The sequence below is a fragment of the Sceloporus occidentalis genome, unplaced genomic scaffold, assembly GCF_023333645.1.
Source record: "Sceloporus occidentalis isolate IW3139 unplaced genomic scaffold, rSceOcc1.0.p SCAF_354, whole genome shotgun sequence".
Classification (NCBI taxonomy): domain Eukaryota; kingdom Metazoa; phylum Chordata; class Lepidosauria; order Squamata; family Phrynosomatidae; genus Sceloporus; species Sceloporus occidentalis.
Genome location: NW_028317334.1, coordinates 416,527 through 439,198, shown reverse-complemented (window position 1 = coordinate 439,198; position 22,672 = coordinate 416,527). Strand labels below are relative to the sequence as shown.

Here is a 22,672-nt window from a genome sequence, read left to right as displayed (position 1 = left end):
ATTATGTGGAGATTGATAGGGTGTTATATTATAGATAGCTATATATATTGCTAAGCCATAATGTTAATTAAACTGTTGTGTGGCTGAGTTCTGTGGTCCAAGGCCACAGGTGCAGTGGTTGAGAAAAGGCACATGAGAGCTTCATTGCTTTAAGAAAAGCTGCCAGAATCCCAGATGGGAGGACGCTACGCAGGAAAGGGCTATCCAATTAATAAGCTTTATTGGTTAATGGAGTGAATTGATATGGTTATAAAAGTGGTAAGTTTATACTCTCTTTCATTCCTGACAAAAAAGTCACTTCTGTTGCATGTATCTTCTTCAATACAACCTGTTCCTTTTTCAAAGTACTGCCTTTTGTCTTGCAAGATGGGCTGCAATTAGGACCCTGACTGATATCTCTCTCCCCTTCCATTCACCCTGCTATCCCAAAAGGGCTGGAGAGCATACCAAACCAAGCACAGATCCTTTCCCTGCTGTTGTGTAATGCCAGGTCAGTCAAAAATACAACACAAATAGTCCATGATCTCCTACTGGACAAAGAGGCTGACCTGGCTTGTTTCACGGAGACCTGGCTGGTGATGATAGCTCAGCCACCTGGGATCAGGCCTTACCATCCGGGTTCTCCATCAGTGAGCAGGTAAATGGAGTGCCTTTGGTCCATGAAGACAATCTTGCTTTGGCCAGGGTACCTATCCGTAAGATGGACCACATCAAACGTATTTGCCTCAGCTTAAAGACTAGGGAAAGTCTGGGGATTCTGTTGGTTTAATGTCCATCCCGTTGCTTAACATAAATACTCTCTAGAAAAGATAATATCAGAATTAACACAAACCAGGGAAAGAGTGACATTCCTGGAGGAAGAATATAAAAAATTGGGAAAAGAGATAGAGAGATTAACAAAAGAACAAACTGAAGATACAGCAGAAAGAATTAAATTAGAGCAAAGATTTAGGGAGAGATGTCTTAGAATAATAGGTCTTCCTGAACAGAAAGATGAAGGTCTATATAAAAGGATAATACCGGCCTTGGCTGAATTTATGGACCTAGATAATGAAACCTTTCTCCTTGAGGTGGACAAGATGTTTAGAGTAAGCTCCTGGGTCGCAAAACAGAAGAGACTGCCCAGAGATATTGTGATGTATTTTGTTAGGACTCAAATGAAAGAAGCAATTCTACAATAACACTTTTATACAAGATTCAGAACTGAAGAAAATTATTTTTTATTGTTTAAAGATATCTCTGCGAAAGTGTTAAGGAAGAGGAAGGAATATGGACCACTGACTAAGGTTTTGCACAGCAATGGGATCTACTACAAATGGGAACTAACTCAGGGCCTATCTTTTACATTCAAGCAAAAAAGATACCAAATCAACTCGGTACAAAAAGAAAGACATTTTCTACATGAGAATTAAAAAGAGCTTAATAAAGAGGACAGTCAGAAAGAAGAAAGAAACAACCCCAGAAAAGGAGAAGAGGATAAAGAGGAAGAGAGCTTAGAAGAAGAAAGAGAAGAAGGAGAATTGCTTAGGAAACCAGATCCAAACACAAGAGAGGATGATATAGATGGAGAATATGAAGATGAAACGGGAAAAGACGGACATCCTATCATCGAATGTTAAAGGAATTAACAGCCTAAAAAAATGAGGTAAACGTTTTCATTATTGACGGAAAGAGAGACTTGATGTCATTTGCCTTCAGGAAACCCATATAAAGAAAGAGGATATAAGATTGCTGAAAAACGCCAAATTGGGGAAAGAATACATAGCAGCCTTAAAAGAGAGGGGAAAAGGTGTAGTGATAGATGTAAAGGATAAATGAGAATCGAAAGAGGTATTCTCAGACCCCAATGGATACTTGGTTGGTGGAGAAGTTACTTTACAAGACCAAAGGATCCTAATGGTGGGAGTTTATGTACCCTTAGGAAATAAAGGCCTGTTCTTTGAAAAACTGAAAAGACAAATGCCAGACTGTATGAGCGATAGGACCTTAATGATGGGAGATTGGGATGGGGTGATAGACCCCCAGATAGATAGAAAAGCAGACAAGAAAATACTCTTAAAGCAAGGGAAACTGCCAAAATCTTTCTTTTAATCAAAAGAAGCCTTCGCATTAGAAGATACTGGAGAATCAACTATGGTCTGTCTAAGGATTCATGTTCTTTTCAAACACCCATCAATCCTGGCTGAGAATAGATATGTTCTTGACTTCCCCGACTATTAGCACAATGGTGGAAGCAGGAGAAACCCTACCAAAAATCCTATTGGATCACAACCCAATTTTATTGTCTTTGGAGAATAAACCTAAGGAACTGATATGGAGACTAGATGAGACTTTGCTAAAAGACGGAAAAAATCTAGATAAAGCAAAAACAAACCCACTTAAATCCTTCTTTGAAGAAAATCTGAATGGAGAAGTCAGCCCAGAGATCGTCTGGGACACAAGCAAAGTGGTAATGAGGGGTTTCTCTTTGAAACAGTCTTACGAAAGGGAAACAAATAGAGAAAAGAATTGGAAAGAACTAGTGGAAAAGTTAAAGGATAAGGAACAATTACTTAAAGAAAACCCCAAAACAAAATGATTCAACAACAGATTAAGAAGCTTCAAAAGGAAATATCCACAAGGCTAATAGAAGACCAGGAGAAAAAATCAAGATACATCAAACAGAATCACTTAGAGAATGCTAATAAACCTGGCAAATGGTTAGCATGGAAACTGAAAAAGGAAAAGGAGAAACGGATCTTTTCAAGTGTTAAAGAAGGGAATGAGATTTATTCCAACCAAAAACATATGAAAGAATGTGTATATAAATATTTCACAAATCTATACAAAGGAGACTATATTTCCCAGGAGAGGATACAAGAATCTTTGGACAGAAAAGACGTAGTAAAGATTGATGAAGAACAGAGGATCGAACTTAATAAACCAATAATGGCTCCTGAGGTGCTAGAAGCAATCAGTAAAACCAAGGCACCCAAAGCGCCAGGGCCAGATGGCCTAAGAGCAATATACTACAAGAGCTTACAGAAAGAGCTAATTAAACCCTTGTAGAAATCATGGATAGACTTTCACAAAGAAGAACGCATGACTCTTGGAAGAGAACTGATATTGCACTGATTCCTAAAGAAAGTAAGGAGCTGCTGGAGGTGAAACATTTCAGACCCATTTCTCTCCTTAACAACGATTATAAAATCTTTGCAATGGTCTTAGCAGAAAGATTTTTAAAAACCCTACAAAATATCATAAACGGAGACCAAAGGGGCTTCCTCCCAAAAAGGCACCTTAGAAACAACAAGAGAAATTTAATAGATATTATAGACTTCTGTGAGAAGAAAATAGATTGAAAAGCAGCTATGATTTTTCTTGAGGCCGAAAAGGCGTTTGATGAAGTTAATTGGAACTTCATGTTGGAAACCTTAAGAAAAATGGTTCTAGGAGATAACTTTATCAGCTTGATAGATGCAATCTATAGAAAACAAACAGTGAGACTTATTATTAATGGGGAGAAAGCGAAGGCGTTACCTGTAATGAGAGATACCCCTCTCACCTTTGTTATTTATGGCCACTTTAGAGACTCTGAGTCCTAGCATTAAAGAAGATAAGAAGACCAAAGGCCTGGAAATAAAACAGGAAGAGTACAAACTTAAACTATACGCGGACGACGTGGTGATATACTTATCTGACCCAATAGAAAGTGTTAATCCCCTGCTTTATAAATTAAAGGAATATGGACAGCATTCAGGTTTCCAGATTAAAAGGGATAAGACAAACATTTTACCAATAAATTTAACCAAAAGAACGATCAGGAAAATCTACAAGAGCTGACTGGCTTTAAAGTAGAAAAAGGGTCAAATATCTAGGTGTTGAGTTCACCTCTAAAAACTGAGACCTCTTTAAAAATGACTACAAGAAAATATGGGGTGATATCAACCAAGATCCCAATAGATGGGCTAAACTCAACCTATCCCTCTTGGGAAGGATCAGGGCAGTTAAAATGAACGTATTGCCTAAATTACTATTTTCATTGCAGACTATACTATCCTTCTTAATGACAAACCATTTTTAGAACGGCAGAAGGACCTGCAAAAATCCATCTGGGCAGGAAAAGACCTAGATCCAGATTTAAATCTCTAATAGATGATGTAAGGATTCACAATCCTCTCTTCTATTTTGACCCGACACTTCTTTGGGTGTTTGAAGGACAGTCGTGTGGATGGATTTTAAAACACAGACCAAGCGGCTGATTTAACAACAATGTAAGTTTATTTTTAAAACAGAATAGGCAAAGGTATCTTTGAGATGGAGTTGTTACTATGTCTTCTTTCGTTACATATATACAGGGCTGGTTTTAACTCTATAGTAATAATAATAATAATGATAACTCCGCCACGCAGGCTATACTATCACTGAAGAAATGATGTAAGCCAAAGCCCTCTTCCTGAGTCTGGTTCCACTGAGTCTCTCTTCTCCAGACTCCCCAGAACTAATCCTGTCCCTCTCTGGACAAAGCAGTTCCTTAAGTAACCATCCCTCAGGAACTATGGGAACCCACTCCTCTCTTGGACTCTACTGTTCCCATCCTCTCTATCACTATCTCCCACTGAACTCCCGCTTCATCCCTCAGGATTGCAAACCCTAACTGACTCCACCCAACTGCCAAGCGGAATCTTCAAACTCCTCAGCCAGCACCTGATTGGCTTAGAGTCTCTGGCTTCTGATTGGCTGGTTTGTAAGTCAGTCCGTCACACGCCTCCCCCCTTTAATAGGTTCATTGAGACACAGAACCAAACGGTTCTATGGTCCAAGGAACTCCCAGTTATCAATTATACTTACCCATTATATATAACATTATACACACATCAGGTGACACATGTGATATATTTCATATACTTGTTTTATCAATAACCATTTCCAACTTAAATATCTTGGTATTTTCCTGTATGTTCCCCTTTTAAACATATGTCTAACATCAGTTCTACCTGTTATAACAACTTACCATCATTTTCTTATAAGTTTAGCATATTATATCCATATCCCTTATCACCTGTTGGGTTTTAATATTTTAATAACACTTAAATAACCTTTTTTCCCAACTTTAGATCTTTATATGTTCCATTTAAATGTTTTTATCAAACATATTTAATCTTTTAACCCTTTTCTCTTATTGATGGAGCATCATCTCCAACTACTTTGCCCCGTTCCCAGTATGGTTTTGAAAACATTTCATCTTCCATTATACTAATGGCAAACTACAATATATTGGTTTTCCAGTCTATCAACTCTATTATATCCTTGTCCTTTTTAGGAGTCTTCTCTGGATCAGTCCTTGTAACTGACCACGTGTTTCTTTTTACCGGCTGTGGACTTAACACCTCATCTAGTAAAAAGTCTTTGCTTCCTCCTGTTTCACTGGACTACATTCATTGAGTGCGCTGAGCAATCTTTACATCTTCCTCTGTAGATCGTAAAGTGTCCCTTATCAAAATCATCCCATTCTCTAGATAGTTCATCACAATCTTTGGGCTTTTTCCCTCTGTTGAATCTCCTTTTCCAGTTGGTTGATGGCTTTTGGGGTCCCAGCGACGCTTCTCTGTCATCTGGTTGCCACCAGTATGTTTGACAGCGAAGTTTATAGACGTGAACATGTTCTGCATATACATATCTATTCTTTCAACTTTTACTTTAAGATTCTTCCAGTCTCTGTGAACTAAACCTTTTTCTTGGGTTATATCACCCATTTGCCAAATTACATATTTTTCAACACTGTCCCATTTAATATATAGCTTCCAGAACCTTGAACTCTTTATTAGAACCTACAAAAGCCTGTTGTGATGCTTTTAATAACTACTTCACGGACAAAATCTCTCAGATGAGAGCCGGCCTCTTGACAGAGGCAACAGGAGAGGTATCCAGAGCCTCTGCCTATACTGTTCTTCTGGACGAATTTGAGTCAGTTACTACAGAGGATGTGGACAAGCTCCTTGGGAGTATGAAAAAGAGGACTTGCTCTCTCGATCCTTTCCCGTCTTGGCTGGCTGTCCAGAGGGGAGATACCATCAAGATGCTGCTAAAAATATAACTAATGCATCTTTCAGGGAAGGCTGTCTTCCATCTTGCCTCAAAGAGGTGGTGGTTAAACCACTTCTACAAAAAGCTTTCCCCTTGACCGTCTGGACAGAAACAATTACAGGACACTTTGGATCTTAATAATCTTAGGCAAGGTAATGGAGAGGGCAGTCGCCATTCAACTCCAAGCAGTCTTGGAAGGAATGGATTTTTCTACATCCATTTCAAACTGGATTTAGAACGGGTTACAGAGTTGAGACGTCCATGGTCGCCTTAGTCGGCGATCTCGGTTTGAGCATCGACAGCTCTTTGAAAAGGGGAAGTGGGACCCTGCTGGTGCTCTTTGAACTCTCAGCGGCCTTCAATACCATTGACCACAGTATCCTTCTGGAACATATGGGAGAGTTGGGAATTGGAGTATTACATATTGTCGAGGTTCCAGATGCTGTCACTTAGGGACAGTTGTTCGACCAAGAGAGAGCTCAAGTTGGGCGTCCCTCAAGGTGCAGTTCTGTCCCCAATGCTATTCAACATTTACATGAAGCTGTTAGGTGAGATCATTCGGAGACATGGGGCGGAGAGCAGGGAGACCTTGAAACAGTAGTACATGCGCTGGTCACCTCTTGGATCGACTTCTGTAACACACTCTACATGGGGCTATCCTTGTGCCAAGTTTGGAAACTTCAATTGGTACAGAATATGGCAGCCAGGTTGGTTATGGGCTCTTCTAGAACTGCCCACATTACACCGGCTCTTAAATCCCTCCACTGGATGCCCATTAGTTTCTGGACAAGATACAAGGTGTTGGTTCACTCTGGAACGACCTCTGGATGAGATCCGTCCTATTAACACCTTGGAAGCCTTTAGGAAGGCAATTAAGACGGACCTCTTTCCAGACTAGATTAGATCTATTGACTTGCCTCCCCCTCCTCCTGGCCCTTGCCATTGTTAGTGTGATGGAAATTGCTATTGATGTATATCGTTCCTGCCCTCTCACCTCTACTTCAGAAAACGACCCATTTCTTGCCCAAAAAGCTTTTTTTACTGTATTGTGTTATGAAAGTTTTTAATTTTCTTGCTGTTTAATAGGATTTTTAAGGGTTGATTAATGTTTTTATAATTGGGAGAAGGGTTGGGGTTTTGGCATTTTAATTGTATTTCTTAAATTGTATGTTATTTTATTACTGTAATCCTCTTTGATTCCTTTGAGAAAAGGTGGAATATTAATAATAATAATAATAATAATAATAATAATAATAATAACATCTCTTCAAGGGGGTCAAAAGCCCTTTCAGTATGCTCCCAGAACTGGGGGGGGGGGGGATGTTTCTGGGGCAGTGGGTCTCTCTGTTGGTCCTCCTCTGCAGGGTTGTTGTGAAGGAAAAGATAAGTATGTGAGGGAGGATGCCCAATCTGGATCCTGTGGGTCTCTAAGCCTAGTTCCCAGGTTGACAGGGGATTGCCAGAGTTTTGAGGTCCCTCCATCTCCCTCCTCTTGGCTTTGGCCAAGAGGATTTTGGCTCTTCTCTCCCCCCCAGAGCCCCCTCCCCCAGGACTCCAGAGAAAACTCCCCCCCCCCCCCAAATGCTATTGAATCCTATCCTGTGCAATGCTTTCTATTTGGCACAAATCTCTTTCCCAAATGAGGCATCGGAAGAGAGGGTCTCTCCTCGGCCCCACTTTCCATGAGGGAGGGGGCTCCTCAAAGACCTTTTTACCTTTGGATCACCCTCCCCTCCATGACCATGCCTCTCTCCAAGGGTCCCACCGGCCTTCATTTCTCATAATAACTCCCCAAGTACCCGGGACCCAAGGAATCCCCCAAGGAGGAGGCAGTGAAGGAAAGAGGGAGAGGAGGCCTTGCAGGACCCCTGCCTTTCTTTGGGGAGAGAAGAGGGGCTTCTCCCCTCAGCCATTCCTCTGAATGAACAAGGGCTCTCCCCACTTCCCTCCCTCCCTCAGAACAGACTGTGAGGGCAGAAATGGCTTCTGGGGCTGAGACTGTGCAGGCGCATATAGTCCCAAAGGCCCCTCCTCAGCATGCGCAGGGATTGCCAGGTCCTAGATGCTGCTGTTTATTCCGCTGGCGGCGTTTGTGGGAAAGGAAGGTATGCGCTGGGGTTCAGTGGCCTCCCCTTCCTTCCCTCCTTTCTTCCTTTGAGGAGACCGCAATGGAGGCCAAGGTGCAGAGCTGGACTCAGGAGGGAAAGGCAGGAAAGGAAGGCTCTGCTTTGGAAATATAGCTCTTTCTGTGTATCCTGTATGTTTGTGTGTCTGTGCTGTTCTTATGGCTGGGAATGGAGATGAGAACTGAGGAGAGAAGGGTCAGTTTTGGGCAAATTCAGAGATTCTGTGCATCAAAGTCCAGTGTGTTGAAACAGTAAAGAACTTTATTGAGAACACATAGAGATTCAGTGATTAAGCCAGAACTGACCACTCCAATCCAAACAATACATTAAAACCCCTAAAACCTGAAACATGACCCTCTTCCAAACCTAGCCCCCACCTCCAGTTCCCATAGTCTCTGCCCCACAGGTAACAAGGCCCCCTTTGCCATTCCCAGAAACTAGCCCTTTCTGTTAATACCTGCCTCCAACTTTCTTAAGCCAAAATCCCACACATTGCAAAAGCTATAATTCCCATAACTATTCTAACCAGCTGCAACAAATCCCAACCTCCCATCTACCTAAGCTATACCACAACCCACAATCCCCAGCCAAATTGACAACCCAAAGCAATTATCTATACTATTGGCAATTAAAACCTAAACTTAACAAAATCCAACTTGAAAACATAGAGACATATTGGCAGACAAATTTTACAAATAAGATTATAAGGGCCTTTTCTTTGCACTGCTGGATTGAAAATATATTTGTTGTATTCGTTATTGACAAATATAATGTTACGATTTTTGTGGCTTCTCTCCTGTGTGGACTCTCTGATGTTTCACTAGGCTTGACTTATCAGAAAAACATCTCCCACAATGCTGGCATTTGTATGGCTTCTCTCCTGTGTGGACTCTCTGATGTATCATTAGGATTGACTTCGGAGAAAAACATTTCCCACAATGCTGGCATTTGTATGGCTTCTCTCCTGTGTGGACTCTCTGATGTATCATTAGGATTGACTTCGGAGAAAAACATTTCCCACAATGCTGGCATTTGTATGGCTTCTCTCCTGTGTGGACTCTCTGATGTATCATTAGGATTGACTTCGGAGAAAAACATTTCCCACAATGCTGGCATTTGTATGGCTTCTCTCCTGTGTGGACTCTCTGATGTATCATTAGGATTGACTTCCCAGAAAAACATTTCCCACAATGCTGGCATTTGTATGGCTTCTCTCCTGTGTGGACTCTCTGATGTATCATTAGGATTGACTTCAGAGAAAAACATTTCCCACAATGCTGGCATTTGTATGGCTTCTCTCCTGTGTGGACTCTCTGATGTATCATTAGGATTGACTTCCGAGAAAAACATTTCCCACAATGCTGGCATTTGTATGGCTTCTCTCCTGTGTGGACTCTCTGATGCATCACTAGGTTTGACTTCCAAGAAAAACGTTTCCCACAATGCTGGCATTTGTATGGCTTCTGCCCGGTGTGGACCCTCTGATGCATGACTAGGATTGACTTGTAAGCAAAAATTTTCCCACAGTGCTGGCATTTATGTGACTTCTTTCCTGTGTGAATTCTCTCATGACTCAAATGTTTTTCTGTAAAGAAGGACAATTACAGATGAGACTGAAAATCAGTTAAGAGAGGAGGGTGTTATCGCATGATTTAGCCCTCATTAACCCCTCCTTCTTAGAGATTAAATTAATAAAGTTGCTGTGAGTAACCTAATCATGACCCTGCTGCTTATGCCCCTAAATCCATTGAACAGTTGCATTCTTACTCCTAGGAGCTAGCAAAGAAGAGACCATATGGGAACTGCCTTGAGGGAATCAGTAGAAGAAGATAGTCAAAGGACTGTTGAAAAAAAAATTCAATTAAACATGTGCAAAAATACTTTGATTGACAGGTGGCATCATATCCTGTGAGACGGCCAGTGAATGCTGAGTCAGAGCCCAAGGCATGATGCAAGCTAACTGCAGAGGATGCTTCATGCTGTTTGGCACCAGGAGAGGACTCACAACCAATACAGTATACAGCTCACATGAGGATTGGAGTGGATTGGATCGGAGTTGTGTGTACAAGGGATGGTGAAGTTGATGGAAGTCGGAGAGGAGAGCTTGCAAATATTTGTATTATTTTGCAACTCAAGATAGAGAAGCTCCAAGGATTTCGATGAAATCGACTGTGTTTGTGACTTATTTTTAAGTGTGAAAAGTGGTCAGTGCATTGCCAATGCCTATATCTGGATATTTGCTTCCGTACTCTGATATGATATTTTTGAGCTGTATTTGGGTGCATCACCCTCAGATTGTAGCGTACATTGGCTTGTGAACGCGATCAAAATTCAGAGCCAACAAGTATCTGAGAGGCGGTGAGCTAATCCCTTTTGTCTGATGTATTTGCATCAAACACCCTTTGCATTCAATTCGTTTCACACTATTCTTCCCCCACAAAGGAAATATTCTAAAGTGATATAAACCTTTCTGAACCCACAGTTTCTGCTCCCAAGCAGAAACCAATTTCAGTATAAATCTCAGCCCCGACTTGCTGTTCTTCGGTGTCAGTCCAGTTACAGATAGACACTCTGTTTGTTTTCATGGCTAAACACCTCAATGCACTCACCAACCCCAATTGTCATGGGAACTACTGACCTCTCCTTATTTCAAATCTTCAACAATTGGAATAAAGATCTGGACAGATAACGTATCACCATTATCAAAGCCTTACATCTATTCACCACACCCACCTTTGTTACCTAGTTCTTGCGTGTGTGCGTGAACACTTCTATGTATGTGTCTGTGTGTTTTCCTTTCCCCCTAAATAAAACACAAAAACCTATTTCAAATCCCACTGAAGATCTGTTTGATTCAGGAACTGCTATAGATTGGCTGAGTCCAGAGGTCACTATTGCCCCAGTACAACTATTTCACTCTATTGAGCTAAGTACCAAACTCCCCTAAAAGCATAGCACTTGCGTCCCACAACATTCCAGAATTGGCAGGTTAGGATTGGATATTTAGAAGCCTTAGAAAGTGGAGAACAATAGTGCCTCACTAAAACTAGAAATCCCAAGATTCCGCAAGAAGTTGTTATGACAATTAAATTACGTGTGAAAGGGAACTAGGAATGGTAGTAGAGCACAAGTTGAACATGTGTCAACAGTGTGATGCAGCGGCTAAAAAGGCCAATGTGATCCTACGCTGTATCAATAGGAGTATAGTGTCAAGATCAAGGGAAGTAATTGTGCCACTCTATTCTGTTTTGGTCAAGGCTCACTTGCAATAATCCTGTGTCCAGTTCTGGGATGACAATTCAAACAGATGTTGAGAAGCTGGAGCATGTCCAGAGGAGGGAAACCAAAATGGTGAATGGTCTGGAAACCATGTTCTCTGAGGAACGACTTAGGGAGCTGGGCATGTTTAGCTTGGAGAAGAGAAGGTTAAGAGTGGATATGACAGCCCTGTTCAAATACAGTGGTACCCCGGGATACGAATGCGCCGCCTTACGAAATTTCCGGGTTACGAAAAAAATCCTATTAAAAAAACTGTTCCGCGTTACGAAAGTTTTTTCGGGTTACGAAAAAACTTTTGGTGCTTTTCGGCGCTATTTCGCACCAAATCGCGGCTTTTCCCCATTAGCGCCTATGGCAATTCGGCTTGCGAAAGCCGTCCGGGTTACGAAAAGGGCAGCGGAACGAATTAATTTCGTAACCCGGGGGACCACTGTATTTGAAGAGATGTCATATTCAGGATGAAGCAGGCTTGCTTTCTGCTACTCCAGAGAAAAAGACATGGAACAATGGATGCAAGCCACAGGGACAAGAGATTCCACTTAACCTTTAGGAGGAACTTCCTCACAGTTAGAGCTCTTCAACAGTGGAATATAATCCCTCAGAGTTTGGTGGAGTCTCTTTCTTTGGAGGTCTTTAAACAGAGGCTGGATGGCCATCTCTTGGGGGGGTGCTTTGAATGTCTATTCCTGCATGGCAGAAGATTGAACCGGGTGGTCCTTGTGGTCTATTTCAACTCTTTGATTATATCATTCTAAAGCAGAATCATAGTGCTCTGACAGTAAATTATGAAAGGGCCCTCAGTCTTAACAGGAAGGGCCACATTCTCGTAATTCTCCATCATCACATTACTGTACATAAGTTTCTGCTTCTTCGTCAACATTTTCCATTCCTCTTCGGTGAAATATACTGCCACATCCGCAAAGGTCACCTGCAACAGAAAATAGCCCTCATCCAGAGAGTGACTAAACAAAAGGGGAGGAAAGCACATGGTGCATTGCAAATATTATTTGATCACTTTAGAATTCAGTCCAGGAAATAAACTTTAAATTCTGCAAGCCAGAAAAAAGCTGCAGCCTTTGAGATCCAGTTTGTCTCGAATCCTATCAATATAATATACAATATAATAAAGAATATAATTTAGGCCATTTCTGGAATATTATTGATTGATTAGGATACTGACTATCCCAACGTATAGTATATTTAGTCACCAATGAATTATAGTGCATTTAGCCATATCTCACCTAATTTCAGAGGTATATTTCATTGTTAAAAACAGTTCTGGGGAGTGCTCTGGGTCTGAGAGCCACTGGGCCCACCCTCAATTTAGGCCTAGACATATTCTCCCATATCCCCCAGCATTTCACAGATGCGGAAAGCAAGACACATGTGGCTAAGCAACACAAGAAGGTGGTCAAGATGGCCAAAGTTGTATGATAAAGATCACACAAGCGAGGAAGGGTACCGCAGTTTGCTTTTGCCTCCGTCTCCTGGCAAGGGCAAGACCCTGCTTCCTCCTCTCCTCCCTTCTCCCCTCTTTTGAGTGGAAGGGATGAACACTCTTTTGAACTTGGAACAAATTTTTCAGCAACTGAACTGACCTGAGGAGAATGGGGAAAGTGGGAGGAGGAGAGAGAAATAGGACATTTTCTAAGCCCCTGAAAAAATGAGGTGACAGAGGATTACCCAGGACTCTTTCTGCCAAACTGGGACAGTATGTTCTCCGCTTGCTTTCATGAGCCGGACCAGACATAGATGAAACTAATAGTAAGGATGGCAACTTACCAAAGAGCTGTTGTACCTCAGGAGCCTCTTTCTGTTGGAGCCCGACTGCCTCTGCTTGGCCTCTGTTTCGGCCATCAGGTGGGCAGGGGGTCCTGGTGGCCCTGCACTTGGGTCACTTCTAGCAAGAGAGGCCCAAAGCCGTGTCCAAGGAGGCCGAGATGAAGGTCCTGAGAAAAGGGACCAGGATTAGGATTGACTTGGCAAGAAACCCTGCAGCACTCAAAGACACAAAGAACAGCATCCTGCTGGAGACATACGCAGGTGACAAATGCCTCCTTTGGCCCAATGCAGAGGTGGGCATCCCCTTCCTCCCTCTCCACCAAAGAAAGCTCCCTGGACCTAGCATAGATTTACTTCAGCTCCCCTACTCAACAGATACTCCATGCCTTATTAGAGTGGGGGGGGGGATTAGGGGATGGGGAATTAGAGAGGCCCCTGGTTATGTCCCCATAGATAGATGTGAAATCAGTGCATCATAAATAAATAAACCATCTGCTGAAACCTGCAGAGGTCCCCAGTGCTTTTCCCCAGCATCAGCCCCTTTCAGAAGAAGGCTGCATGCACACTATAGAAATAAGGCACTTTGACACCGCTTTAACTGCTCAGTGCTATGGAATCCTGGGATTTTACCTTTAGGACACTTAGCCTTCTCTGCCAGAGAGTTCTCATGCCACAACAAACTACAAATCCCAGGATTCTATAGAATGGAGCCAGGAGTTTCAAACTGGATTATTTCTGCAGTGCAGATACATCCTGAGTCGATTGTAAAAGGATAGAAGCACCCATGTCTTGTTTTTATCCTCCTAATAATGGTTTTCCTTTAAAAAATTAAGTAGTTTGTTTTAGTCTATAATCCTTATTTTTGTTGTTTGTTTGATGTTTCATTCTTGGTAATATGAGTTATTCTGGTCTGTCTCCTTCCTTCTTGCCTGAAAATCTCTTAATAAGGAAACTGGGGAGACTTTTAAAACCTCCCAAAGGAGCCACTTTCGGCCTTGTTTGGGGGACTAGCCTCCTCTTTGAAGCCAAAGCGCAATGTTTGTGAAGAAGAAGAAAAAGGCTTGTATTAAAAGCATCCTCCCCATTTCTGATCCCTTTTAAAACCTATGATCCCCAGAAGGAGTAGAGCTGTGTAATAAGAAAACCCTCTCAGAAAAGAGACACAAAAGACACACAAAGAGACACACTTCCTTCCTTTTGGCCCAAGGAGCCCGGCCTCCTTCTGACTCTGGAGCCTCAAGAGAGAAAGAGAAGCCTCTGTTATACTGAGGCTCAGAGAAGGTTCTGGAACATTATTCCCCACAGTCACAAGCAGAACAAAATGGCTGCCAGAACACAAAATGGCCACCTCTGGCTCAGCACTTGGAGGCCTCAGTGCAGTAGTGAAACCTACCACTTCCAGGCCTTGTCCCTCTGCTCCCTCTCCCCTCACTCTCTGCCTCCTTCCTTCCTCCTTGTCTCTGTCTCTGTCTCTGTCTCTGTCTCTGTCTCTGTCTCTGTCTCTGTCTCTCTTTCTTTCCTTCCCTCCCTCTCTCTGTCCCCTTCTCACTCACTCTTCCGCGCGCAGAGCTAAATAGAGAGGCACAAGCTCCTCCCCTTCTTTAATCTGGCCAATGGGAGCAGAGGAGCTGGGAGGCCCCGCCCCCTGCCCCACCCTCACAGGCTCCTCCTGCAGTTAATATGGAACAAGGCAGGAGGGACTGAGGGACCCTGGAGCCCCAGCCACACTGGCGGCCATTTTGTGTTCTGGCAGCCATTTTGTGTGCTGTTTGTGACTATGGAGTATGTTCTAGAACCTTCTCTGAGTCCTCAGTTGAACATGCATAAACACACACAGATACACAGAGAGAGAGAGAGAGAGACATACAGACACACATATACACACATTATATATATATATATATGCACACACACACACACACAGACATATATACACATACATATACTGTATATATACATACGTGTCACAACAAACTACAATTCCCAGGATTCCCTGATTTGACAAGGGGATTGCCTCCACGCTTCTAGATCACAGCCCCAGAGAAAAAGTCTCTACAGTATATCAGCGTTGCCAATTTAAGTCCACTTTTTCAGCTGCATTTGAATTTAATAATGATAATAATAATGGTGATGATGATAGATAGATAGATAGATAGATCGTGTAGCACCTTTGAGACTTACTAAAAGAAAAGTTGGCAGCATGAGCTTTCCTAGACTTAAGCGTACTTCCTCAGATGTATGGGAATTGTAGTTTATTGTGGCATCAGAGTTCTCTCTCACAAAACTACAATTCCCAGGGTTCCCTAGCACTGAGCCACGGCAGCTAAAGTGGTCTTGAACTGGATTATTTCTGCAGTGTGTCTTGGACCCAACTCAGACTGCATCTTCACTCCAGAGACAATCCAGTTTCATACCGTTTTAACTGCCATGGCCCAGTGCTATGAAGTCCCAGTAATTGTAGTTCGTTATCATACCAGAGTTTGCTGAGAGAGAAGGTTCAATGTCTCACAGAACTAGAATTCCCAGGATTCCATAGCACCGAGCCTGGGCAATTAAAGGGGTGTCAAACTGGATTATTTCTGCAGTGTGGTTGCAGCCGAACACGTTTCTATATTGCATAAATCTTCCTGGCCCCCCTTCATGTCCAAATAAGTATCTTAAAGGTATTAGAAGGACTGAAAGATTCTTTGTTTGGTCCAATGGTAATTTTGAGAGTTGAAATAAGTTACAATTATTTTTATTCAATTAGGTTTACATTTATTTGCTAAAGATCCACCATATTAATAAAAATATAAATAAATCCTATTATTATTATTATTATTATTAACATTACGGGAACTTTCAAGGGATTTTGACTGAATATTCCGTGTAATATGGGGTGGATTCCATGGATTTTGGTAAAACATGCCAGGAAATAAGTTTGAGGCTTCTTACCAACACTGGTCCTGCCCTGCAGTAAAGCCCCTCCAATCCCTCTCAACAGGGGACTACAACTCCCAAGTCTTCTTTCTTTCTTTCTTTCTTTGTTAGTTTCCTTCTTCCTTCCTTCCTTCTTTTCTCCCAAGCTGCCTTGTGTTAGTGCTGTTACTGCTCTTGTTGTCGTTGTGTGCTTCTTTTTTTTTTTTTTTTTTAAATTAATTTTTATTGAGTAAAACAAGAGGGGAAAAAAACACAAGAAGAAAAAAAAAGAAAAGACATGTACCAAAAAAAACCATACATTAAACACAATTAAAACACATTATACAATACCAACCACAAACAATTATATCTAACTAACACTTAACACCTGACACACACATGACTTCCTCTGCTGAGCAACGATTACACCATACACCTCTTTCCTAGTCTACACATACTCTTGTTCGCAGTTAACTATTGAATCAAGGAAACTTAATCAAACTACATCTCTACCTATCTGTTACCCCCCATCCAGTTACAGTGATGCGATATATTCTTACTAAATATAACTCTATATACTTCTTTAATGTCCTATCAAGGAGTGTCTTATAAATTTTTACATGAACTGCTTAGTAATTCTAACCTCTATAACATCTGCCCCTCCTCATATCTATAAAGTGTCATAAATTATCATATATACATCCTTATTCATTCTATAACATCCATATATCACAGTATTTAGATTTTAATCTACAATTGCCATATATCTATTGGAGCTGTTTTCTTGTTTAATATAAGAGAACCAAGGAGCCCAGTCCCTCGAAGCCTTGGACGTAGTATCATTCTCCATATATGATGATAGTATATCCATTTCAAACATTTCAAACAATTTAAATTTCCATTCTTCTATGGAGGGTAGTTCTTCAGATCTCCAATATTTTGCATATAGTGTTCTGGCTGCAACTATAGCAAAAAATATCAATTTACCATATGATTTTTCCATCGATGGGTCTTCTATTATATTTAATAGATACATCATCGGGTCCGCACGAATATTGAACTTAAATATTTTCTTCATTTCTCCATGAATTTGTTTCCAATAATGTTGTGCCTTCTCACATCCCCACCAACTATGCAAGTACGTACCTAAGTTCTTTTGACACTTCCAACATGTACCCCTTGTTTCCTTATATATTTTTGAAATCTTATACGGTGTTAAGTACCATCTAAACATTGATTTATAACAATTTTCTCTGATTTCAACATTTTTAGTGTACTTAATCCGTCTTTTCCATGTCAATTCCCATTGTTCCAACATTATATTCCTCTTTAGGTCTCTTGCCCACCTAATCATATACTCTTTAATGGTCTCATCTTCCAATTCAAATTTCAAGATCAAGTTATAGAATTTCGATATCATTTTTACTTTGGACCCTTCTTTAACCATCCTTTCTAACTCTGAAATAGCAGGAGCAATGCCTTGATCTTTCTGGTCTACTTTAAACCTTTCCCTTAACTGCCTATAAGAAAACCAATTTAAAGTGAAACCCTCATTACTAATCTCCTCCTCTGTTTTGAGTTTTCCTTGACCCACATCGTATATGTCTTTATATCTGATCCACCTATCTTCACTGTAAACTTCCCGCTTTAAAAAAGCTTCAGCTGGCGAGGCCCACAAGGGTATCTTTGGGCACCATCTGTATCTATATCTCGACCACACTCGCAACAGAGTTTTCCGAACAAGATGGGTATTAAATTCTCTATCCACTTTAGCTTTCCCATAAAATAGATATGCATGGAGACCAAACTTTAACCCAAAGTTTTCCACAGCCAAATTCCTATCATTATCCAATTTAATCCAGTCAAACATCCAATCTAAAACAGATGCTTCAAAATACCACTTAAGATTAGGGAGACTCAATCCTCCATTCTCGGTCTTGTCTTGCATAACTTTCAATTTAACTCTGGGTCTTTTACCGTGCCAAATAAACTTTGATAAATCTTTATGCCAATCCTTGAAAATCGAGTCCTTCGCAATTATAGGGATATTTTGAAATAAAAACATCAACCTGGGGAGTACAGCCATCTTTACCGTTGCTATCTTACCAAGCCAAGAGACTTGTAAATGCTGCCATCTCTCCAAGTCCCTTTTAATTTCTTTCCAAACCTTTATGTAATTATTTTGATATAATTCCGTATTTTTCGTTGTCAGATTTATCCCTAAATACTTAACCTGTTTCTTTCTTTGAAATCCAGTTTTTTCCACCACTTTTGCCACGTCTTTATCTGACATGTTCATAGTCAACATCACTGTTTTTCTCTGATTAACCCTATATCCTGAAATTTTGCCATAGTCTTTGAGGATTTTCATTAGATGGTCTGCACATTCCAATATATTATTTATAGTAAACACCACATCATCTGCATAAGCCCGTAATTTATAAGAGTAGTTCTTAACCCTAACCCCCCCGATTAAAGTATCCTTCCTAATCTTATTCAAAAGTACTTCCAGAGTCAATATGAATAGTAAGGGGGCAAGAGGACAACCTTGTCTTACACCCTTACTAATTTTAAACATTTTCGTTCTTTCCCCGTTAATAAAAATAATCGCCTCCTGATTTTGATAAATTTTCATAATCCAATTTAAAAAAGTGTCACCTATCTCCATTTTTCTCAACACCGCAAATATGAAATCCCACCTAACATTATCAAACGCCTTTTCGGCGTCTAAGAATATCAAAGCCAATTCTTTATTAACATTTTTCTCATGTATTTCTATTAAATTTAGTAAATTTCTTATATTATCTCTAATCCTTCTATTTGGTAAAAACCCATTTTGATCCCCGTGTATCCAATCACTCAAGATTTTTTTTAATCTCTCTGCCAAAATTGCTGCCAAAAATTTATAGTCCGAATTTAAAAGAGAAATTGGTCTAAAATTTTTTGGTTCCAATATTTCTTTATTTTCTTTGGGAATTAAGATTATGTTGGCCTGATTCCATGTCTGCGGTGTTACTGCATGGATAATTTCATTCATTGTGTCCTTCAACGGGGTTCCTAATTCATTTGCAAACAATTTATAATATTCATTGGTAAAACCGTCTAAACCCGGAGATTTCCCTTTTTTTGATTTATGAATAGCCTCGAGTACTTCTTGCAACGTGATGGGGGTATTCAATAATTGTCTTTGCTCACTCGTCAATCTCTTAATATCGTACCTCTCAAGAAACTCTTCCAGCGGGAACCGGCTGTCTCCTTTCTCAGTGTACAATTCTGAAAAATATCTAACCAATACTTTTTTAATTTGATTTTTTTCTGTCACTATTCTATCTCCATCCTTTACAGACACTATTGTTCTCTTACTTCTTTCTTTTTTCAGCCTATAGGCCAAGAGTTTACCAGGCTTGTTGGCTCCTTCCCAATATTTTGCTTTTACGAACTTCATCTTTTTTTCCATCTCTTCCACTAACAGGATTGAGATCTGTTTCTGTAGATATTTAATTTCGGTGATCGCTTCCTTATTCTTTGTATCCTCTTTCAAGATTTTCTCCCGTTTCCCTAACTCTTCCGACAGTTTATTCAACTTTTCTTTCTTTCTCCTTGCCAATTCACAGGACTTTTGAATTAAGCAACCCCTGATCACCGCTTTGGATGCATCCCATACTATATGCATCGGGGAGCCCTTATTGGAATTTTCCTTAAAATAATTTACAATTTGGCTACTAACATCAGATCTAACTTTATCATCTCTCAGAATATTTAAATTTAATCTCCAATAATACTCTCTAGAGCCAAATTCTAATTCCAAAATCACCGGGTTATGGTCGGACCACACCTTGGGACAGATTTTGACCTTACTGATTTTTGTTGCCAAATGTTCAGAAATCCAAAACATATCGAGTCTCGACCAAGATTTATGCCTATTCGAATAAAAGGTAAAATCCTTTTTATCACCGTATTTCACTCTCCAGGGATCTCGTAGAACAGCCAATTCTATCAACTCAAAGAAATCTCTGGGAAGTTTCCCTTGAGATTTTTTCTTTTTTTTGTCTGACACTCTATCTAAATTGGGATCCACCACCCCATTCCAATCTCCCAACATGATTACCGTATCATAATTCAATGAAATTAACTTATCTTTTAATTTTTTATAAAATTTACTTTTGTTATTCAAGGGGCCATAAACTCCAACCAGAAGAATTTTTTGGGCGTTATATTCCAATTCTACAATGAGAAAATAGGCTTCCGGATCCGCATAGATGATTCTCACGCCATATTTAGACTTGACATATATTGCTACACCTCTCTTTTTAAATTTTGTGGCAGCAACACATTCTTGACCAAGCTTAATGCATCTAAGGTGCTTAACATCTCTTTCCCTTATTCTTGTTTCTTGAAGGCAACAAACATCTAGATTCAACTTTTGAAGGTAATGGTATATTTTTTTCCGTTTTTGAGGAGTATTCATACCTTGGACGTTCCAAGTACCAATTTTTAAAATATCCTGCAGACCCATAATGTATCTAGAAAATATAGCAGTCTACTAAAAATATATACTCACAGCAAACAGTATCAGTTATCAATTATCAAAGTATTCTTCAAGAAAAACTTCCTCGTCACCACCTCTCAATTCTTCAATCTCCACTGTTCCGCTTTGAATGTCCAGTTGATAGTCCAAATTACTTAACAAGTCAGAAGTCACCACCTCTAAGGCATCCACTTCCCCTTCCTCGAATACCTCATCTTCATCTTCTCTTCTGTTTAACATCAGGTCTATGTTCATTTTTGCGGCTGTGCCTGCTTCTTCCCTTCTATCCTGCTCTTCATCCACTCGATCCCCATCTCGATCCAAATTGAAGTCCTCCGGTTTATTCTGGTGCTTCTTCATGTCTTTAAACCTCCTTACGAAACCTCTTGCCTGCTCTGGAGACGTGATCCTCACTCTTTTTTTCTGAAACCAAAACGTTAGACCTTCCGGGATTTCCCACCTATATGGGATCTTTTCTCTTCGTAAAAGGGTGGTTAAACTTGTGTATTCTCTCCTTCTCCTCAATAATCTCGCCGGAATGTCTTTCAACACTTTCAAATCTTGTCCTTCTATTTGGAATGGTGATTCGTTATGTTTATTTAGAAATAGATCCCTTGTTTGTTTTCTAACAAAATGGAGGGCCACGTCTCTTGGCAGGCCCTTTTGTCTAGCAATCTGGGAGTTAATCCTAAAGAGTTTATCGATTTCAAATTGGAACGTGGTGACTTCTTTTTCCAAAAACTGTGCAATTTTTGGAACTAATTTCTCATACAAATCCTCATTCTTTTCCTCTAATAAACCTCTAATTTTCACTGCCTTTTCCCTCATCCTTTGCTCCCATAATGCTTTCTCATCCAGGTCTTGCTCTCTCCTACTCTCCAATTTACACAAGTCTTTCTCCATTTTTTCACTCTTAAATTCCAATATATCCACCCTTCTTTTGGTAACCTGCATTTCTGCCATCATCTTGTCCACTGTTTGATGGATCTCTTTCAAGTCCGCTCGGATCTCCTGTTTAATTTCCCTTTTGAAGTCATTCATCTGCTTTGTTATATTATTGGTTATATTTGCAGACATGGCCTCCATTTTCTCTAACAGAATTTGGGATATATCTATGTTTTTCCCTTTATCAACTGAGAGTCTTCTCTGTGTTTGAGCTTGAGCAGCTGCCTTTTGTGTCTGGCTTCGAGTGTTTATCTTCTCCGCCTGCATCTTAGTAAGGGTCTTCCACCACTTCTCCAATCTCAATAGGGTCACAGAGCTTTGCAGGTCACCCTCTTTCTTCCAAAGGAAACAATTCTCACCCCTTTCACAATTGCCTTCCTATCTCCCCAACTAATTTGTAGTCCAGTAAATGGAAGCCTCCTTTATATGGGCTTCAAAATCCACACCAAGCAGTTATATCCAAGTCACCTCCCACCCACTCCAGCTCAAACACTGCAATTCAGACTCCTACCATAGTTTTACTTATCTTGTAAACACTGTCCCTTCCACAGATGTCAAAGTCCTCCGTTCAGCTCATGCATCTGGTCCTATATCTCACTGGCAGTTCTTAAAGGTTCTATATTTTTTTCCCTTCATTTATATCTCTATCATTCCCCACATTCAATAACACTTCCTGTTTTGTCCCCTTCAAACTGACGTCCACTCTAGGAATTCATTCCTCCACAGCGATGTTTCTCTATGGTCTCCTCTGTCACTTCCTGCTTCCTGTTTTCTCTCTAGGCATCCACTTCAGCCAGTCTAGGAAAACAGTCCTCCACCGCGATGTTTCTCTATGGTCTCCTCTGTCACTTCCTGTTTCCTGTTTCCTTTCTAGGCATCCACTTCTGCCAGTCTAGGCAAACAGTCCTCCACCACGATGTTTCTCTATGGTCTTCTCTGTCACTTCCTGCTTCCTGTTTTCTCTCTAGGCATCCATTTCCTTCTCAGCTCTCTGGCTGTGACGTTGGTGTTTCTCCTTCTGTTCCACACCAGGGCTCTCCTCAACAAT

The 22,672-nt window shown here is 40.6% G+C and overlaps 1 protein-coding gene across 1 annotated transcript; it reads right to left on the bottom strand.

Annotated features, from left to right (window-relative positions):
- Window positions 1-8,965: 8,965 nt before the first annotated feature.
- Window positions 8,966-9,853, bottom strand: LOC149274000 (uncharacterized). Its single transcript, XM_089505950.1, has one exon. It carries the CDS (start codon window positions 9,680-9,682, stop codon window positions 8,966-8,968), a length of 717 nt encoding a protein of 238 aa, XP_089362076.1. The 5' UTR covers window positions 9,683-9,853.
- Between the last annotated feature and the right edge of the window lie 12,819 nt (window positions 9,854-22,672).

Excerpts from the sequence above, each read along its gene's own strand:
- LOC149274000 (XM_089505950.1), bottom strand. The coding sequence starts at position 9,682 with ATGCATCAGAGGGTCCACACCGGGCAGAAGCCATACAAATGCCAGCAT.